Below are 18,111 nucleotides of genomic sequence, written 5' to 3'. Positions count from 1 at the left end.
CAAGACCTCAGCCTGACACCAGGGGGTAGGTCACATCTTCGATGTATTTGTTTCTTCCTCTACTTACTATTTGTCAGGCATTATGAATAAGCATTGGGGATACAAAGATACAACACAAGCTTCCTGTCTTTACAGTAAGTGGTACATACCTATAAAAATCCAAATGGAAGTATTCAATAAGCAATTGTATATGTGAGTTTAGGGCTTAGGAGGAAGACCCAGATCAAATAGCTAGATTTTATGGTAAACAGCACATAAGTAGTTATTGTAACTGTTGGTATGGATTAGCTTGACCAATGAGATGTGTAGAGCAAGAAGAGATGGCTAAGGACATGACCCTAGGAAACATCAACTTTTAAGGAGAGGACAGAGAAGGCTGAGAAAGGGAGGCAATATTAATAGAAGTGAAACTATCCATTCATTTTAAAAATATATATCTTTAGTCCTGGCTGGTGTGGCTTAGTGGATTGAGTGCTGGCCTGAGAACCAAAGGGTCACCAGTCCCATTCCCAGTCAGGACACATGCCTGGGTTGTGGGTCAGGTCCCCATTAGGGGGCGTGTGAGAAGCAACCACACATTGATGTTTCTCTCCCTCTCTTTCTCCCTCCCTTCCCCCTCTCTAAAAATAAGTAAATAAAAAAATTTAAAATAAATATGTTTGTTTGTTTGTTTATTAAGTCCTAGTCTCTGTCAAGAGAAAGAAGAATGCAGGAGCCAAAAAAAGAGAACATTTCAAGGAAGGTGGGTTCAACAGGGTCAAATGCCATAAAGAATGCAAAGGGATAAAGACTGAAGAGCTGTTCATTGAATGTGACAAGGAGGTCAATAGTGGCCTTGATGAGAACAATCTCAGTGGATTTGTTGTGGCAAAAACTAAAATGATAAGTGGCTGAGAAGGGGGAAACAGGTACAGAAAAGTTTAGGTTACTCTAGAAGTTTAGCTGTGAAGGGAAGAAAGCAATTGAGTGGTGGCTAAATACAGGCAGATCAAAGAAAAGTTTAGAATTTTTGTTTCTAAATTATGGAAGGTACACATACACTTATATGTATCTGCTGAGGGGGAAATGTCAGTAGAAAAGGAGTGGTTAAAAATAAAAGAAGGAGCCCTGGCTGGTATAGCTCAATGGAATGGGTGCAGGCTGCGAACCAAAGGGTTGCCCTTTCGATTCTTAATCAGAGAACACGCCTGGGTTGCGGGCCAGGTCCCCAGCAGTGGGGCATGTGAGAGGCAGCCACACATTGATGTTTCTCTCCCTCTCTTCCCCCCCTTCCTCTCTTTCTAAAAATAAATAAAACCTTTTTAAAAAATAGCAAGGAAAAGATAGTCTTTTAAAAAGATAAATAAAGGAAGAAAGGAAGGAGGCCCTGGTTGGGTAGCTCAGTTGTTTAGAGCATTGTCCTAATACACCAAGGTTCTGGGTTTGATTCCTGGTCAGGGAACATAGAAGAAGCGATTGATGAATGCGTAAGTACCTGGAACAACAAATCAAAGTTTCTCTCTTTCTCTCTCTCTTACTCCTTCTCTCCAAAATAAATAAATAAAAAGAAAATGCTCTCAACTTACAGACTCATTTAAAAAAATAATAAAGGAAGGAGAAAGGATTTGAAAGAGAAGGAGATACAGAGTATAGCTTTATTCAACCAATGTGTTAATGGTTAATATCTGCTATGTGCCAGGCACTGTGCTAAATGCAAAGGCTACCATGGTGAGCAGGACAGACATAGCTGGGGCCTGAGTGCACGGAGCTTATAGTAAAGTGGAAAGGTGAGTCTTGGGCAGGTAATATGGATACACCTACTAGGTGAGAGAGATGTGAGGATGCAGCTAAGTGCATCTGCAGAGGGAAAAAAGGTGGTAGAATTCTCACTTTATTACTTCTGTTTTCTCCAAAGATGGCTATGGATTCTGCATAAGATGAGCAACGAGGTGGTGAGGAAATAAACTTGAAAAAAGTAGCAGTTGTTTGAAATAGCTACTTGTAGGGACTGGGAGACAGTGATTTTCCAAGCTTGGAGATCCTTGAATTTATTAAAGGTGCCAAATGTGTGGGACTGTTTGATTTTCTCCAGAAGACTCTAGGGAAGAAGAACAGCATCATTTGGACTCTTTGAAATCGCTCTCAGATTCATTCATGTCATCCCAATATCCACATCTTTGTCTGACCGTCTCTCTCCCCTCATCCTTGAACTTTCCTATCTTCTTGCTAGAAGGTCTCTTTGTCTTCTTGCTACAATAAAGTATTTTGACAAGTAACACCCTTATTCGAGAATTTAAAATGGCATGCTATTCTTATCAAATTAGTTGAACCTACTCACCTTGGTATACCAGGTCTTCCAAAATTTCTCCCTCTTACCCTTTCCTCTGCTTCTAACTCTTACATACAGGACCTTTTTTTATCCATGCTTCAGGCTCTGTGCTCACCGAGTAAAAGTTTTTGCTTAAGTTATGTTTCTCTTCAGAACATTTTCCCCTTTCTTTTGCACCAAGCCAACTCCCACTGAGGTTTTCCCAAAACATATCCAACATCTTTCCCTGTAGTCATCACCAAAAACACTTTTATTGTCTTTTCTTTCATTTAGGACTTGTGTTCAATGTAGCTTTTGGGATGTTTTATTTTTTAGACTTGATATTGCTGTTTAATCAGTTAGTACATGTAAGTGCCGTTTTAATTCAAATAGATGGTCACTTTTCTTAAAGACTAGGGCCACATCCTAAGGTGGATTGTACTTGAAGTACTTAATACTTATTGGATTGAATTGAGATTTTATTTGGGCTATAAAAATGAGTTACACCTTAATCCCCATTCATTAATCTATTCAATGAACACATATTTGAATACCTAAGCCCTGTGCTAGGATCTAGGAAGATTTCAAGTTCTGTATTTTGAGGTTTCTTCCTCTCAGTACCTCTTTCCAGTCTTTAAAACAGCCCCATTGGCCATTGAATTGCATTCAACCCAAGACCTTCAGCAGTTAACCTGTATAAGTATTGTTCCATTGTTTCTGATTGTGTTTATCTCACTGGTTCACCTGGCCTTCCATCACTGTGTCTGTTTCTGTGTTTATGTGTGTGTGTATGCCTTTATGTCTCTTGCTTCCTCATGGTGGGTTCAGCCCAGTTGGTGATGCTATGCACCCCAATCTCAGTCCAGTAAGAACTTGGCCAGAAGTAGTAAGCCCCTATTTCTCCTTTCCTCCAGTCCAGGGAAGAGGATGTGGGAGCATGGAGGAAGGAGGTGCCCACTCAGAGAAACTATCCAAGAATGCTGATGTCTCCCAGGACACCCACTACCCAAGGAATTTTGAAATGTCTGCCTTTTCTCACAGCCCCCAAGCAGGTAAGAATCTTCACAGGCAATACCAAGGTGGGAGCCAATCAGTACTGTCTGAAGTAGCCTTCTTCTTCCTCCCCACTGACATTTTCAGAATCAAAAGGATGTTTTTGGAAGGTGGGGATGGAGAAAGAGCAGTTTTGCTGTTTGGGAACGTCCAGGGTTCTTTGAGGAAAGATGGGACATCTGTAACTCTGTGTTTGGGGGGCAGTAAGGCTATGTGGGGTTGGGACAGCTGGTAACTTCTCTCTTTCAGTGTGATTCATTGTCTGAGTTAGTTTGTCCTGATCTCCACATCTCTCTTTTGGCTTTAGCCCAACTCACCTGTTCTCTTCCATCAGCGAGCAGCCTGACTGCCAGCCATCCTGGTATCCTGCCTCCTTAGTTCCTTGCTCAGAGGCCCAAGCCCATTCTGCTTTGACAGTAGGGATGGAAGTTGAGGAGATGATAGGGACAAGGAAAACCTCCTGGTGACATCTTCCTTTCCCTTTCCAGGACTCAAGCTCTTAAGTGCATGCAGGCCTCCCTTATTGGGGTCAGAATGAACCAGAGGAGGTACATGGAGAGAAATAAGAGGGTTGAGGTAAAAAGCCTAGAGAAGAAGAACAGACAGTTGGGGGCAGAGTGGGTGGCGGGGAGTTGGAAGACTCCCCAGGGAGCAGAGTAGCCAAAGCCATTGGGAAGAGGAAAGGAAGGAGGGAGGGTCGCGTCGGCCCTGAGAGGCCAGACCAGCCGAGGTCCCCGGGTTTCCTGTCTTTATTTCCTCCCCGCTGCTCTTCCTTTCAAGGGCCTCTCCAAGTTAAAGCGTGTGATCCCCCTCCTCAGTCCGGGTCTCAGCGACTGTCCGCGGGTCTCTCCAGCTCGTGCCTGGCTTTGGTCTCTAGCTCAGCTTCCCGGCCTGGCCTCTCAGTGGGCGGTGCTCCTGGCGCCCCGCCCCCTAGGAGGAGTATTGGTGGAAAGGTGTCGATAAGGCGGGGTCTAGCCGGCTAGAGAGAGCCGGATTAGTTGCGGCGACCTCCAGGCGGGTCGGAGGCGGGTCCGACCGGGAGGCAGGCGGGGCTGCTGGGGCCCGGCCCAGAGCTCCGGGCGGTCGCATTGTTTTCCTCCGTGGAGCCGCGGCGGGAGTGGGGACTGCAACTGGGACCCTGGGCTTGCCTGACCCGACAGCGCCCGGGGGTCCAGATCCAAGTTCCATCCCACTCGGACGCTTATCACCCCTCGCCAGAGCCCCAAACACGGATTGCGAAGTCGGCGCGGTGCGGGGGCCGCTGCTCGCCCGCTGCGCTCTCGATCCCACTGGCCCGGATCTCGGAGCAAGTACCCCGCAGATGGGAAGAGGCTTCAGGGAGGCAGGGGGGACTGGGCGCCGCAGGCTGGAGTCAACCTTCCCAAGTGCGAGAGAGACCCGGGAGGTGCCAGTGCGCGGTGTGCCTGGCAGGCGGAGAGGGTCGGCGGAGTTGGGTGCGCGGAGGGTGGAGGGGGCCGCAGTCGAGCCCCGTCTCTGCGCGGTGGGCGCAGGGTCTGGGCATCTCTGTCGACCAAGCTTCTGTGAGTCCTGTCTCTTGGATTGGGGAGCGCGAAAGGGGATTATTTGAGGCGCACACTGTACGGAGGGTGGAAAACCTGGACCCTTGCCTCCCTATCAGGGAAACTAAGGCTCCGAGACCGGCGGAGAACCGGACCCCCTTGATGCCCCTGCGAGGATGGGAAGGGGGACGCGTCCATTCGGACTTCGGTGTTGCGGCTGCACCTCTGTCCTTGTGGTAGCAGGAGTCTGAGCACCTCCCAGGAGGTTGGCTCCGGCAGTAGGTCGGGAAATGGGGTCCTCAAGAAACATCAGCCCCAGAGTCCATCTCCTTCCCGCACCCCACTCTGCCCGGGGCTTTGTTAGACCGAGGTCTCCCAAGGACGAGAACTGAGCTGGCGACTGCCTCTTAGAGCCCGCCGACTCGGGTCGGCGCTGGCCCCGGACCCGCCCTCGTCTGTTCCCAGCCCCTGGCTCTGTTTCCCTGGCCTCGGAGACCCGCCTCCGCTCTCCCACCCCCGCTCCCATCCCCACTTGGTCTGCGCCTGCAGGCCCCTCCAGCCCCTCCTCCCGCTAACGTGGCTCTGGGACCCGGTCCCGGCCCATACTCTGCTACCCGCCCCTCTCGGAGCCCGGGATCCTGTGAGGGGGAAACACGTCGAGCCCCTGGCCCCGGTCCCACCTCATGCGAGGCTCTAGACACCTGGATTATCTTCGCTGGGGGCTGGGTGGAAGGGAGGGTAGGTGTGAGTCTGGGGCTGAGAGCTAAGGGTGGGGGAAATGTCTTGGAGATGGGAACGCGTGTGTTCCGCGCGGCTCCTCGGCGCGCCCCCCGCTCCCTCAGAGGAAGGTGGACTGGGGCGGGCGACCAGCCAGAAGGCTTCCTGCCATTGTCCCCAGCCCGGTCTCCCCTTCTCCATCCCTTCCCCAGTCCCAGCTAGACTCTAGGTATGACCTCGGCCACTCCCCAGTGGTGGCTTCAGGGCCAGGAGGAGAGGGGAGGGCTGTTTCCTTTTCCCAGCAAGGGGAGGGTTGAAGAGGGGGAGTAGAAGCCGGCCAGGCCTCCCCCATTTGCTTCAAATGGGGGTATGAAGCAGCTGGGATTGGTCCCAGCAGGGTAAGCCTTTCCCCAGGCTGCTCAGATGTTACTCCCCCAAAACAGCTATGGAAAGCCCTCTTAAAGCTATATCATAGTTAAGTCTAGAGGGCCCATGCAAGGGCCAACCAAGTGTTTTTAGAGGCTGGACGTAGGTGGAGAGTGGTGTGGAGAGAGATGGGTGAGAAGGAGGTATGGCCTGCTCTCTCCAGGAAGAATGAAGGGGCTGGGGGTTCCTGCTATCATCATTTTGCCTAGAAATGAAGCGCATGTAAATGAGATGCAAATTAGCCTCTATTGTCCTCAGCTAAGGCGCTTTTTCTAAGAAGGCTGCTGGATTCTGAGGGTTTTAATATGGGAGTGGTCATCATACCCCACAAACTGTCCCAGTTACCTCTTTCCCAAGATTGGCCCTGTAGTTCCAGGAGTTTCTGGCAAGGAGCCAGCCCCAGCCCCTGCCCTCATCTCTCTCAGCATGAAGCAGCCAGCACCTTAGTAAACAAGCTCAATGTCAACACACACACACACACACACACACACCCCTTCCAGGGCAGCATTTCCTCTACCCTAGTCTCACTAGCTTTCTCCTGAATTTTCACATTTACTTTTAAGGGATGTGGTAAGATGTAGTAACACAGTCTCTTCCTTCCTTCTGTCCCTCCTTCCATCAGGTCAGAGGTCTTCTATCCTCAAACCCCAACAGCAGTCACCACCCCAGGTAAGAAAAGGGCAGCAGCTCCTGAGAGCAAGGGATGGAAGCTGGCATGGATGGCCTGGGAGCAGGGAGAGGGTCTGGCTGTTTTCCCACTTGTCAGAGACCAAAGTTGTTTCCTGGGTGAAGATACCAGTTGCCCAGGGCAACTGGGAGGGGGAGCAGGAAAGGAAGGATAGGAGACAAGCTGTGTCCCTTCCTCTTCCCCTGGGAGCACCAGCATCCGGAAACATGGTGGAGGTGTGGGGGAGGGAGGCTTGGCCTTTTAACACCAGAGGGTCGTTAGCTAGCTGACGGCTCTGCCCCTGGGGAGGGGGTCATCATTAGGTGTTCCTACCCCTTCTCCTCCTCCAGCTCTCTTGAGACCCCATCTGACGTCAACCTCTATACCACTGACGCTGGATTGGGGGTGGGGTACACTTGGGTCCTGGCTCCAAGAGCAGAATTGTTGGGGAGATGAAATGGGCTGGATCTGCAAGCCCAGGGTCTCTTCTTTAGGGGGCATGACAGGATGGGCAACTAAGGACTGGTAAAGGGTAGCTGTCTGTTCACAAAAAGAAAGGCTTCTCACTTGTCCTGACCTGATTTCTGGAACCTGCTCAGACCTTCGCTTCAGTTTCAGGGAAGGCAGGAAGCTGGTGTACACCTCCCCCTGTGGGTCCCAGTACGAGCTGGGGAGGCTGATGGGTGGGAAGGAGACTCGACTCACCATCCCTTCCTCTACCCTTCTTTTCTTGGACTTGGGACTATGATTGCCTGCCTGTCATTGAATTATTTATATTTCCATTTCGAGGCAGCCTGAAGAGGGAATGAAGGGAAAGAGGGACATGTGCAGCCATTTACCCTCACCAGCGCATCCCCTCTATCCCTGGCTCCTCGCAGGGGGTGGGTCTGCTCTCCCTCCCTGACCCCCCATCGAGTAGAAGCACTGGTTCTTAGAAGCCAGTGAGGGGGCAGGGGGCTAGAGAGGCTGGAAGGGGGCCACAGTGGTCGAGCAGACAGCTGCAGCCAGAGCTAAATTTAGCCTCTGATCTGGCTTTGATGCAGATTCATTTTTGGCTAAGACAGCAGCCCCCACCCCAGCTTCTCCCTAGCAATGGGGAGGGCCCCTGAAGCATGAGCTTAGACCAAGAAAATGACCCTTACACTGCCTCCCCCACTCTGTTCTTCCTCAACCCTAAAGAGGATGGTGGCTGTCTCACAGCTGCCTCTGCCTGGGCGCAGTGCCTGCATTGCTCCCAGGGTGCTGTGGGGGTCTGGGAGGGAGGGGGAGGCAGACATGGTGCCCTCTTCCTCCTCCTAGTGCCAAGGAATCACTATTTATAATTTTAAGGCTTCAGTGTCTAATTATAGCTGCGAAGGGGTTAGCAAGAGGGGGGCCAGGAGGTGTCACCTACTAAGTGTCCCTGGCCCAGTCAGGAGAGAGGAGGAAAGGCTGAGCGAGAAGTCTGGGAGGGGGAGCGGGTGTGGCCTGTCCTTACCTGGGGTCAGTAGGCAGGCCTCTCACCAGCCAGTTTGGGCCAGTTGGAGAGGGTAGGGCCTTGAGTGACAGTGACAGTCGGTTGGGATTGAGGCAGTGCCAGAGAGAGGGTTCTATTCCCACTCCATAGGGTCTTCTGGGGATAGACTGGGGAGGAGCCTGCCTGCTTCCAGTGTGGAGAGAAATTGGCTTCTTCCCCCATGTTTCTCTGTATCCTCTTTCAGGGCCAGCATATGGGTGAGGGGGCACCCCCTGGGGCCTGAGCTGCCCCCCACAGGATGCCCCGCATCCCCCACTTCATGCCCTTGCTTCTACTGCTGCTGCTGCTCTCACTGCCCCACACCCAGGCTGCTTTTCCCCAGGACCCCCTCCCTCTGCTGACCTCTGACCTGCAAGGTGAGTGCCCAGACCTGCGCTCTGGGGTGCAAGTCCCCCTGTGTGGGAGGCAAGGTGCAGGAGGGCTCCAGCCTCCAGGGAGCTCAGGGCCTGAGCAGCAAAGGGGAGCAGACAGGTAGGGAGCTGGCACCTCACACCAGTTGTTCTCATACCTGGGCCGACTTTCTTCACTGTGACACACGTGGCGGTCAAGAACATGACTCTCAGCCAGACCAAACCTTAACAGGTGGGAATCCTGCTGAGCTGCTCTCTAGCTGTGTGACCTTTGTCTGGTAATTTACCCTTTCTTTGCCTCAGTCTCCTCATCTACAAAATGAAGGTAACAATAGTATTCTACCTGATAAGAGTTATTTAGGGTTAAATGAAGTAATACATGTAAAGTGCTAAGGACACTTGTCTGGCACCAAGTAAAGTCTTTATATGTGTTTGCCATGTTATTAGCTACAAAAGTAAGACTTGGGACTAGTTGAGTGGTTCCCAGCACCTCTCAGCTCCCTCTCCACTACTTGTACCACTCCTAAGCCCATGTCCTACCATGAGGGAAACCATAAACCCACTTTTTATAAGAAGAATTTTACCTATTTGTAGGCTCCTGTTATATATGTAGGATTCAGACTAATTTTGAGGATGAAGGAACTGCACTTGGGTTATTGGGAGTAACTGCTGGGAGATAGATAAGAATACAAACACATGTGCCAGACGTAGTCCTAAGCCCTGTGCAAGTGTTAAACCATCTACCCATGAACTCTAAACTCCCCTGACTGCTGATGACTCTGGTTTCCAAGATCAGGCCAGGTGGGAGGTGGGTGCTGGGTTGGTCACAGGAGGCAGAAACCTTGGAAGGCTGAGGTAGTCTGTGAAGAGCCTTGAAGGGAGGGTGCAAGTAGAGGGCTGAGAGAAGTGGGCTGAATAAAAGCTCCAGATGGGACAGTGTATATTGTGGGAACGAAAGGGAATCACTAGCTTTAAGACAGCACCAAGAAGGGATTAGGCTCAGCTCTGGAGTCAGACAGAGCTGAATTCAGGTGCCTGCTGCTTCCAAGCTAAATGAGCTATGCAAATTCCTTAATGGCTTTAAGCCTCAATCTCCTCATCTGTAAAATGGGACCAATGTTAGTACCTTCCTCATAGGGTTCTTGTATTAAATGAGATAATACACCTAAGGTGCTAACTGTACTTGGCAGAGGTTAAGTGCTCAGAGTTAGCTGGCATTTTGATTAAGAGTTTAATTAATTAATACCTCAGAACTCATCTCACATCTCTGCTGTGTCCATGGCTGGGTTTCATCTGGTTGGAGATGGTGCTGAGAGAGTGTGTGGTATCCTGGCTGGCCCTCAGCACCCACCCCTCTGTGCGCTCTAGGTTCTTCCCCATTATCCTGGTTCCGGGGCCTGGAGGATGATGCTGTGGTTGCAGAACTTGGCCTGGACTTCCAGAAATTCCTGACCTTGAACCGGACCTTGCTAGTGGCTGCTCGGTAAACTGGCTGTGGCACAGTTGTGGGGCTGACATGCATGTTCCTGGGCAGACGTGGGGCCTGCATGGTCACTGCAGGATCTTGCAGGGGACACATACAGGTGTACAAGCCATGGGTCGTAGGCATGCTGGGACCCAGAGCGCAAACACTGAGGCATGGAGGATAGTGGGCAGGGGGTCTGCACTGCTTGTCCCTGAGCAGCTGAACAAGGGCAAGGAAGGGACTTAGGATCTCAGATGGGGTGCCTTGGCTAGTCTCTGATCCCTCTTTATCTGTCTCTTTAGGGATCATGTTTTCTCCTTTGATCTACAAGCTCAAGAAGGGGAGGGACTGGTGCCCAACAAGGTGAGAGCCTGGGGGGGGGGTACTGGCATGGAGATGAGGTCTAATGGAAGTCAAGGGGGTGGAAAACGAATCGAAAAGAAGCACTATACAGGTGGGGTCCAGGTTGCCCCATGATTTTCCCTCTTCCACTTCTCCCTTCAGTATCTAACATGGAGGAGCCAAGACATGGAGAACTGTGCTTTGCGGGGGAAGCTGACGGTGAGGAGTGGGATGAGAATTTTGGGGGAAGGAGATTACGATTACCCCGCCCCCAGGCTCTGTCCAAGCAGTCCTCTGCTGTGCCCAATTTCCCACTCACTTCTCTCACCGCAGGGCACAGAGGAAAATGCACAGGAAAGGGAATTCATGATTTTTAGCTTCTTTCACATGCCTTACCAAAGAGAAAAGTGAAGCTCGGACAGGAAGCCAAAGGACTTGCCCAAGGCCACAGGCCTAGTGAATAGCTTAGTTGGAACTTTACCCCACATTGCTGTGACTGGTTCAAGGGGAATGGCCTTACTTCCTATGACCCCCTGTCCCAGTCCCAGGGACCCCATCACTGACCTAGAGTTTTGGGTTCTCTAGGATGAGTGCTACAACTACATTCGTGTTCTTGTTCCCTGGGACTCACAGACACTCCTTGCCTGTGGAACGAACTCATTCAGCCCTGTGTGCCGCAGCTATGGGGTACAAAGGCGAGGGTGGGCCTTTGGGGGTCAGGATGGGCATGGGAGGAAAACCCAGTGGGCAATCAGTTTGGTACAGAGGACAGACCAGTGGGGGTGGGGGAATGGAGTGCCCAGAGTGCAGGGGTCCAGAAGGGGTGAGGGAAGGAAGCAAGAGGACATGAGGAAGTGGGCTGTGGAGCCAGACTCCAAGACCCCAAGGGTTCCAAGAACCTGCTCCCTCTGCCTCCAGATAACTTCGCTGCAGCAGGAGGGTGAGGAGCTGAGTGGACAGGCTCGATGCCCATTTGATGCCACCCAATCCAACGTGGCCATCTTTGCAGGTGTGTACCTGGGCATGTGAGAAGCAGGCATGTGGCTGGAGGGAGCTCCCACCTTAGCCCCTCTCCCAATTTGGTCTTTCCCCCCTGCTCCTGAGTGGAGGGTTGAGTTAGGGGCCGTGGTCAGGCCGAGGTTGGGGTGTGGGAGGCCCAAAAAGAGCCAGAATACAAATGCCAAGCCTCCCCTGACCCCACCTTACCCGTCCCTCCAGAGGGCAGCCTGTATTCAGCCACAGCTGCAGATTTCCAGGCCAGTGACGCTGTAGTTTACAGAAGCCTTGGCCCTCAGCCCCCGCTCCGCTCCGCCAAGTACGACTCCAAGTGGCTCCGAGGTCAGGGCGGGCCTGGGGAGCGAGGCTGCTCTCTGGGAGGAGGTGCTTGGGGAGGATGGTGGCAGGGAGCAGACAGATGGTGGTGGCAGTCCACGTGTGCAGAGGGGAGAGTCTGGGTGGGGCCAGGAGTTTCTGAGCAGGTGTAGATACTCTTCCATACCCTTTCTTGTCCTTCCCCCCTCAGAGCCACACTTTGTCCATGCCTTGGAGCATGGAGACCATGTCTACTTCTTCTTCCGAGAGGTCTCTGTGGAGGATGCCCGGCTGGGGAGGGTAAGGAGGAGGTGGTGGGCAGCGGGGATGGGTAGGCGGAGGGCTCTGCTGGATCCTGCAAAGGCAGTCATGAGTCAGGGGAGAGCTCCTGACCCTAATCATAATCCTAGGCACTGAGACCCCAGGTTGGAATAGCCCCCAGCCCTCCGCCCCCATATCCTGCTGTGCCCCTCATCCTTAACCCGGACCAGCCTGGCACTACACACCCTTCCTTTGTGTCCTGGTGCTCTAACTCACTGCATTCCTCCCTCCGGGCTGGCCCTGAGGTGGTTTCTCACTGTTCTCCTTGTCCCCTCCCTCCTCCTTCAGGTCCAGTTCTCCCGCGTGGCCCGTGTGTGTAAGCGTGACATGGGTGGCTCACCTCGGGCCTTGGACCGGCATTGGACATCCTTCCTGAAGCTTCGGCTCAACTGCTCTGTCCCTGGGGACTCTGCCTTCTATTTCGATGTCTTACAGGCCTTGACTGGGCCTGTGAACTTGCATGGCCGCTCTGCTCTCTTTGGGGTCTTTACCACCCAGGCCAATAGGTTGGTACTAGACTAGCCAATGTGGCCCCATCTCTTCCCCTGCTGCACTAGTATCCAAGCTTCTCAGAGCTTATTGATGGGAGGTGGGGCACTGAGGGGAAGCTCCATTTAAAGCCAGTTGCTGTTCTGCCCATCCTTTTTCTTCTGGCATGGCCCCCGGGGTGCCCCCACCCTCTCAGGCTCTGTTCTCTAATGTGCATGAAGGTTAGCTGCCATGTCTTACCTGGGAGAAGCTGTGCTGTCCCTTCCAGCACCTAGCCCACAACGTTTTCTGGCTCCCTCAGCATCCCTGGCTCTGCGGTCTGTGCATTCTACCTGGATGATATTGAACATGGATTTGAGGGCAAGTTCAAGGAGCAGAGGAGTCTGGATGGGGCCTGGACCCCTGTGTCTGAGGACAAGGTCCCTTCCCCCAGGTATCCATGATCGGGGTGGCTTTTTTGGGGTGGAAGCAATCAGTATCTGCTCCCAAAATGGAATTGTAAGAAAGGGAAAGGTGTCCAGGGCCTGGAGAGGGGCCTGTGATGGGTTGGCAGTGGGACTGGCAAGCTGCAGCTGGGAAGGGAAGCAGTAGTGTGAGTGTGTGGAAGGGGAGCAGCATATGTGGGGAGCTCAGAGCCTAAGTCCCAGCCCGCTGCCCTAAGGCTGCCCCTTCCCGTGTGCCCACCAGGCCAGGATCCTGTGCAGGAGTAGGTGTAGCTGCCTTGTTCCCCTCTTCCCGAGATCTCCCTGATGACGTCCTGACCTTCATTAAGGCTCACCCACTGCTGGACCCTGCTGTGCCACCTGCCACCCACCAGCCTCTGCTCACCCTCACCAGTAGGTATGCAGCTAAAAAACACTGTCCACCACCCGCCCCTTTCAGCCACTCTTCTTCTCTGACACCACAAGGTAAATCGTAGTGATGGGAGGAAGTACCTGTGAAAGTGGAAAGGACAGAGCTAAGAATGAAAACCTGAGCTGGGGGAAAGAAGTGGGTCCCAGGATACACGCACTGTCCTTGAAACACATAAGCTTCCACTAGCCACGTTGCCCTAACCTGTGGCTTATTCCTCCAGGGCCCTACTGACCCAGGTAGCTGTGGATGGCACGGCTGGTCCCCACGGTAACATCACAGTCCTGTTCCTTGGCTCCAATGATGGGAGAGTGTTGAAGGTGCTGCCCCCCCAGGACCAATCTGGGGAACGTGAACCCATCCTGTTGGAAGAGATCGATGCCTACAGCCCTTCCCGGTGAGGACATGAGGCCTTTGTCTGGCAGGCCCTCACAGAGCAGGGATGGGACGTGAGGTGGTAGATGGGGATGTGGGAAGGGGGTGGGAGCTCCAACATTGGCTTCTGTGGGGCAGAAGCTGTGGGGTAGAGAGAGGGGCTTGGTGAGAAGGTGGACCGTGTGGTGGGGCAGGGTGGTCACTCAGAAATGCCTTTGCCATCAGCTCTAGTCAGTTGCTTGTGCCCCTCCCCACCTTCAGGGAAAAAGGAACCTCATCAGGGCTGCCCCTTCTCTAACTCCTTCTGGCTTCACCCTAGGTGCAGTGGGAAGCGGGCAGGCCAAACAGCACGGCGGGTCATAGGGCTGGAGCTGGACACTGAAGGTCACAGGCTGTTTGTGGCTTTTTCTGGCTGTATCATCTACCTCCCTCTCAGTCGGTGTACCCAGCATGGGACCTGTCGGAGGTGAGAGAGGCCTAAGGCAAGGCCCTGCCTGTGTGGGTTCCTTGGGCCAGCAGGAGCTCCAGAATGCAGGCATTGGGGATGGCAGGGAAATATAGGGGATGGTTGGTAGGGATTTGCCTCAAGCATTCTGCAGGTGGGCAGTAGCTGGGGTCTGGAATAGGGGTTGGGTGGATAGGATGGGAATACTGGCCTAGGAGCCTCCTGGAGGCCAGGGTGAGAGTCAAAGAGGCAGAGGAATGGAATGTGAGTAGAATGGAGACAGTCCCAGCCTCACATGACTCAGTTTTCCCTAGGAGCTGTCTGGCTTCTCAGGACCCATACTGTGGATGGCATAGCTCCAGAGGCTGTGTGGATATCAGGGTACCTGGTGGGTAAGTGAGGGGCCCCTAGATTTCCTGAGAAGAAAGTTCCCCACCACTAAGCAGAAGCTGAGGGCCAGTGTGGGGGATGGGGGCAAGCTGTGTAACTGCATTGAGCCGCCTCCATGTCCTCCTATCCTCCTAGGATTGATGTGGATCCAGCTGGGAACCAGAAATCCATGGAGCATGGTGACTGCCAAGGTAAACAGAAGGGGAGGCTGCAGCTGTAGCCGTAGGTGCACATGACTCTGATGGCCACAGACACGATGCAGGCCTAGGTTTTGTCTTTCTCCCTTTCTATGGTACAGTCACCTCCAGCAGTTCTTCATGAAGCTTCCCCTTTCTCCCTTCTTTACCCTCTCTCCCTTCTTAGACGGAGCTGCTAGGAGTCAGTCTGGCACGGGGTCTTCTGCTTACGGTGAGTCTTCTTGTCCCAACTTCACTTCCCTTGCTCGGCCCACACTCACTCAAGCCTGTGCCCATGGCAGCAGCTGACCAGCGCCCTGGACACCCAGAGAGAGTCTCAGAACAGGGTTAGCATCTTCCTAATATCTAGTGTTTAGCTCAGTGGTTGGCACATAATAGGGTGCTTAATAAATACTTTCTGAACAAATAAATGAATGTCCTGCATGGTGAGCCCTTCCCCTCAGCCAGAGGAAAGCAGCAGAGACTGGGGTTCTGGGCCTTTGGGTTCCAGGGAGGGATGGTGGGGGAGAACCACTCAATGGGTGTCAGAGGTGGAGAGCAGGAGCCTCACTGGCTCTGACCTGGTCTCTGTCACCAGTGCTTCTGGGTCCTGGCCCTTTCCCTGAGACCCCCAGCCCCCCCAGTGATGCCCACCCCCGGCCCCAGTCTTCCACTCTTGGAGCTCACACACAGGGTAAGGTGGCTGGCTGGGAGGGACAGGAGTGAAGTGTGGGGCTGCTGGTTCTTGAAGAATTCTAAGCCCCTCAAGGACCCATGTCTGGTGCTCACTAATGCCTGTTTGGAGCCACCCCTCCCCAGAGTGGGACATCCCAGCCCAGCTTCCTTCAGCATGGGCAGTTTGGCAGGTGTTTCCTGTCTTGGATTCAGGGGCGAGAGCTGGGATGGAGACTCCCCAGGCCCAAGCTCTAGCCTGTGTGTGAGGGGTGGAATGATGGATTGTGTGTGGAACGGTCAGGGGAGGGGATTCCTGAGGAGGGTCAAGGAAGTGTTGGAGTTAAGCTGAACAGCAGGAGAGGTTAAACTTTGCAACTTGCCATCCCAGCCCTCCTGCCTTCGCTGAGCCTCCTCCCTCTCTGGCAGGCGTGCGCCGGGATCTCCCCGCAGCCTCAGCCTCCCGCTCCGTCCCCATCCCGCTGCTCCTGGCCTGTGTGGCCGCAGCCTTCGCCCTGGGCGCCTCAGTCTCTGGTCTCCTGGTCTCCTGCGCTTGTCGCCGCGCCCACCGAAAAAGGAGCAAGGACATAGAGACCCCTGGGCTCCCGCGCCCTCTCTCCCTTCGCAGCTTGGCCCGGTTGCATGGGCAGGGCCCAGAGCCACCGCCGCCCTCCAAGGACGGAGACGCAGCACAGACCCCCCAGCTCTACACCACCTTCCTGCCTCCTCCCGAGGCTGAGCCCTCTCCAGAGCTGGCCTGCCTGCCCACCCCGGAGTCCACACCCGAGCTGCCAGTCAAGCACCTCCGCAACGCAGGAGGTCCCTGGGAGTGGAACCAGAATGGGAACAATGCCAAGGAGGGCCCGGGACGTGCACGCAGCGGGAACATGGCAGGTGGCCCTGCACCGCGCGTGCTGGTGAGGCCGCCGCCACGCGGCTGCCCCGGGCAGGCCGTGGAAGTCACCACCCTGGAGGAACTGCTGCGCTACCTGCATGCTCCGCAACCAGCCCGGAAGGGAGCTGAGCCCCTCGGCCCCCTGACCCCACGGGCGCTCCCCGCAGAGCCCGCCTCCGCCACTACCCTCTTGGTGGGCTCCAGCCTTCTGCCTCGGGAATGCGCCCCACCACTGCGGCTGGACGTGCCCCCTGACGGGCAGTGCCCGGTGCCCCCAGGCCGGCCGGTCCCCGCTCCCCGGCTGGGGGTGGGGGGCAGCCGGAGGTTGCCCTTCTCCGCTCATCGTGCGCCCCCCGCCCTGCTCACTCGAGTCCCCTCTGGAGGTCCCTCCAGGTACTCCGGGAGACACCTGTACCTGGGCCGCCCAGAGGGCTACCGGGGCCGCACGCTGAAGAGAGTGGACATGGAGAAGCCCCAGTTGCCCCGGAAGCTGCCCCTGGTCGTACCCTCCTCCCAGCCGGCCGTCCCTAACGGCAGCCATTTCCACTTCTAGAGGAAGCTGCTCTGCCTTGGCCCTGAGCACGGACATGCTTCCAAGGATGGGTCACCTCTCTCTCCCCTCGTCCCACACCTCCAGCCTTCCTGGACCCTGAGAGGCTCCCGGGGTCCCTGCCCACCTCGGGTTTATTTATTGACTGTCTTGCCCTCTGTCCCTTCAAGAAAGGAGTGGGAGATGAGAAGCTTGCCCCCTCAATGAGCCGGCTTTTGGGGGCTGGCATACTCCACTCCCACTCCCCACTCCCCCAGCCAAGCTGCCTTAACTCGCCCCTCTGGGCTTCCTCCCTAGACTGGGCCCCGGGCAGGCCGCAGGCGGACAGACGTGGGGCTGGGGCCTTGGTGCATTGTGTACGGAGTCCTCCGGTCTCCTGGGACTTGCCTCCTACTGTGTAGGAGCCTTTGCTTCCCAATACAGCTGTGTCCCCGAGCTGCTGCCTGACTTCACTCGCGGAGGGTCGGGGTGGGTGGGAATCGGTTGGCTCCCTCCTAGTACCTTTGCCCCTGAATCTCTGCCTTCATCTTGGCTTTGAGTTCTCCCCAGTAATTAGGATGGCTGTGGTCCCACCGGGGTTAATCAGGAAAGGTTTCCTGAAGGAGACCAGCGAACAAAGGGTGTGGGGGAGGGCACTAGGAGCACGTTTCAGGATTGAGGTAAGATGAAGGTACTGCTCCTACCGTGTCCCAGAGGGTGGGGGAGGATTTTTTTTGACAAATAAAATGAGGCCACAGCGTAAATGATTTGTTTCACATCAGGAAATCTTGTCCTAAAGAGAATTTGGAGGGTCTGGGTTGCATGAGGAGCACGCTACAGAAAAACAACAACCCCAAAACAAAACAGCAAAGGATCGGCCCTGCTGGAGTCGGAGGTCCTCCCCAGTGGTTTCCTAAACAGCAGTTCCTCTTCACGGAGCTGGAGGGGTGTCGCGAGCGCTAGTTATCGCGCGCATGCGCGGCCTCGCTGAGTCCGGGCCCGCAATAAACCCAGCGCGCTGAGGATCAGCCAGTGGCGGTATTGGTGTTCCTCTGACGGGCTGGCTGCAGATACCTGTCAGTTATCCCCCGGGCCAGTGGGAGCGGCGAACCGGGCCGTCTGGCCCCGCCCACTGCCTCGAGCTAAGGACACTTAATACCTCATGCCAACTGTGGCTGCTTTTGCGGATTTACTAGTTGGGTTTTTTGCCCGCGCTTGGCCGGAGTATCCTTCCAACTGGAGACCTAGGCCGCCCTCCCGCTGGCGCCGCCTGCAGGCCAGACCAAGCCCTGTAACTAAGGACGCCTCGTCGG

The 18,111-nt window shown here is 54.4% G+C and overlaps 1 protein-coding gene across 8 annotated transcripts; it reads left to right on the top strand.

The window, feature by feature from the left end:
- Positions 1–4,393: 4,393 nt before the first annotated feature.
- Positions 4,394–17,254, top strand: SEMA6C (semaphorin 6C). 8 transcript variants are annotated; one of them, XM_071219919.1, is made up of 21 exons: positions 4,394–4,646; positions 4,980–5,142; positions 6,626–6,672; positions 8,371–8,542; positions 9,905–10,019; positions 10,304–10,364; positions 10,506–10,562; positions 10,929–11,030; positions 11,262–11,352; positions 11,562–11,681; positions 11,866–11,954; positions 12,264–12,481; positions 12,766–12,897; positions 13,152–13,304; positions 13,540–13,713; positions 14,011–14,157; positions 14,451–14,528; positions 14,662–14,717; positions 14,890–14,934; positions 15,301–15,396; positions 15,804–17,254. In XM_071219919.1, exons 4-21 carry the CDS (start codon positions 8,425–8,427, stop codon positions 16,820–16,822), a joined length of 2,871 nt encoding a protein of 956 aa, XP_071076020.1. In that variant the 5' UTR covers positions 4,394–4,646; positions 4,980–5,142; positions 6,626–6,672; positions 8,371–8,424; the 3' UTR covers positions 16,823–17,254. The 8 variants fall into 8 exon arrangements, with proteins under 8 accessions (XP_071076020.1, XP_053770597.1, XP_053770594.1 ...); XM_053914622.1 differs by having other exon boundaries at positions 4,394–4,650; XM_053914619.1 differs by lacking the exon at positions 4,980–5,142.
- Positions 17,255–18,111: the final 857 nt, after the last annotated feature.

This window comes from Desmodus rotundus, chromosome 12 (genome assembly GCF_022682495.2).
Source record: "Desmodus rotundus isolate HL8 chromosome 12, HLdesRot8A.1, whole genome shotgun sequence".
NCBI lineage: Eukaryota > Metazoa > Chordata > Mammalia > Chiroptera > Phyllostomidae > Desmodus > Desmodus rotundus.
This window is presented reverse-complemented; position numbering and strand designations above follow the sequence as displayed.

Coding starts and splice junctions, on each gene's coding strand:
- SEMA6C (XM_053914619.1), top strand. CDS start 8,425: ATGCCCCGCATCCCCCACTTCATGCCCTTGCTTCTACTGCTGCTGCTG. Junction 10,365..10,505: donor AGGGACTGGTGCCCAACAAG/GTGAGAGCCTGG, acceptor TTCTCCCTTCAG/TATCTAACATGGAGGAGCCA. Junction 11,955..12,263: donor AGGATGCCCGGCTGGGGAGG/GTAAGGAGGAGG, acceptor CTCCTCCTTCAG/GTCCAGTTCTCCCGCGTGGC.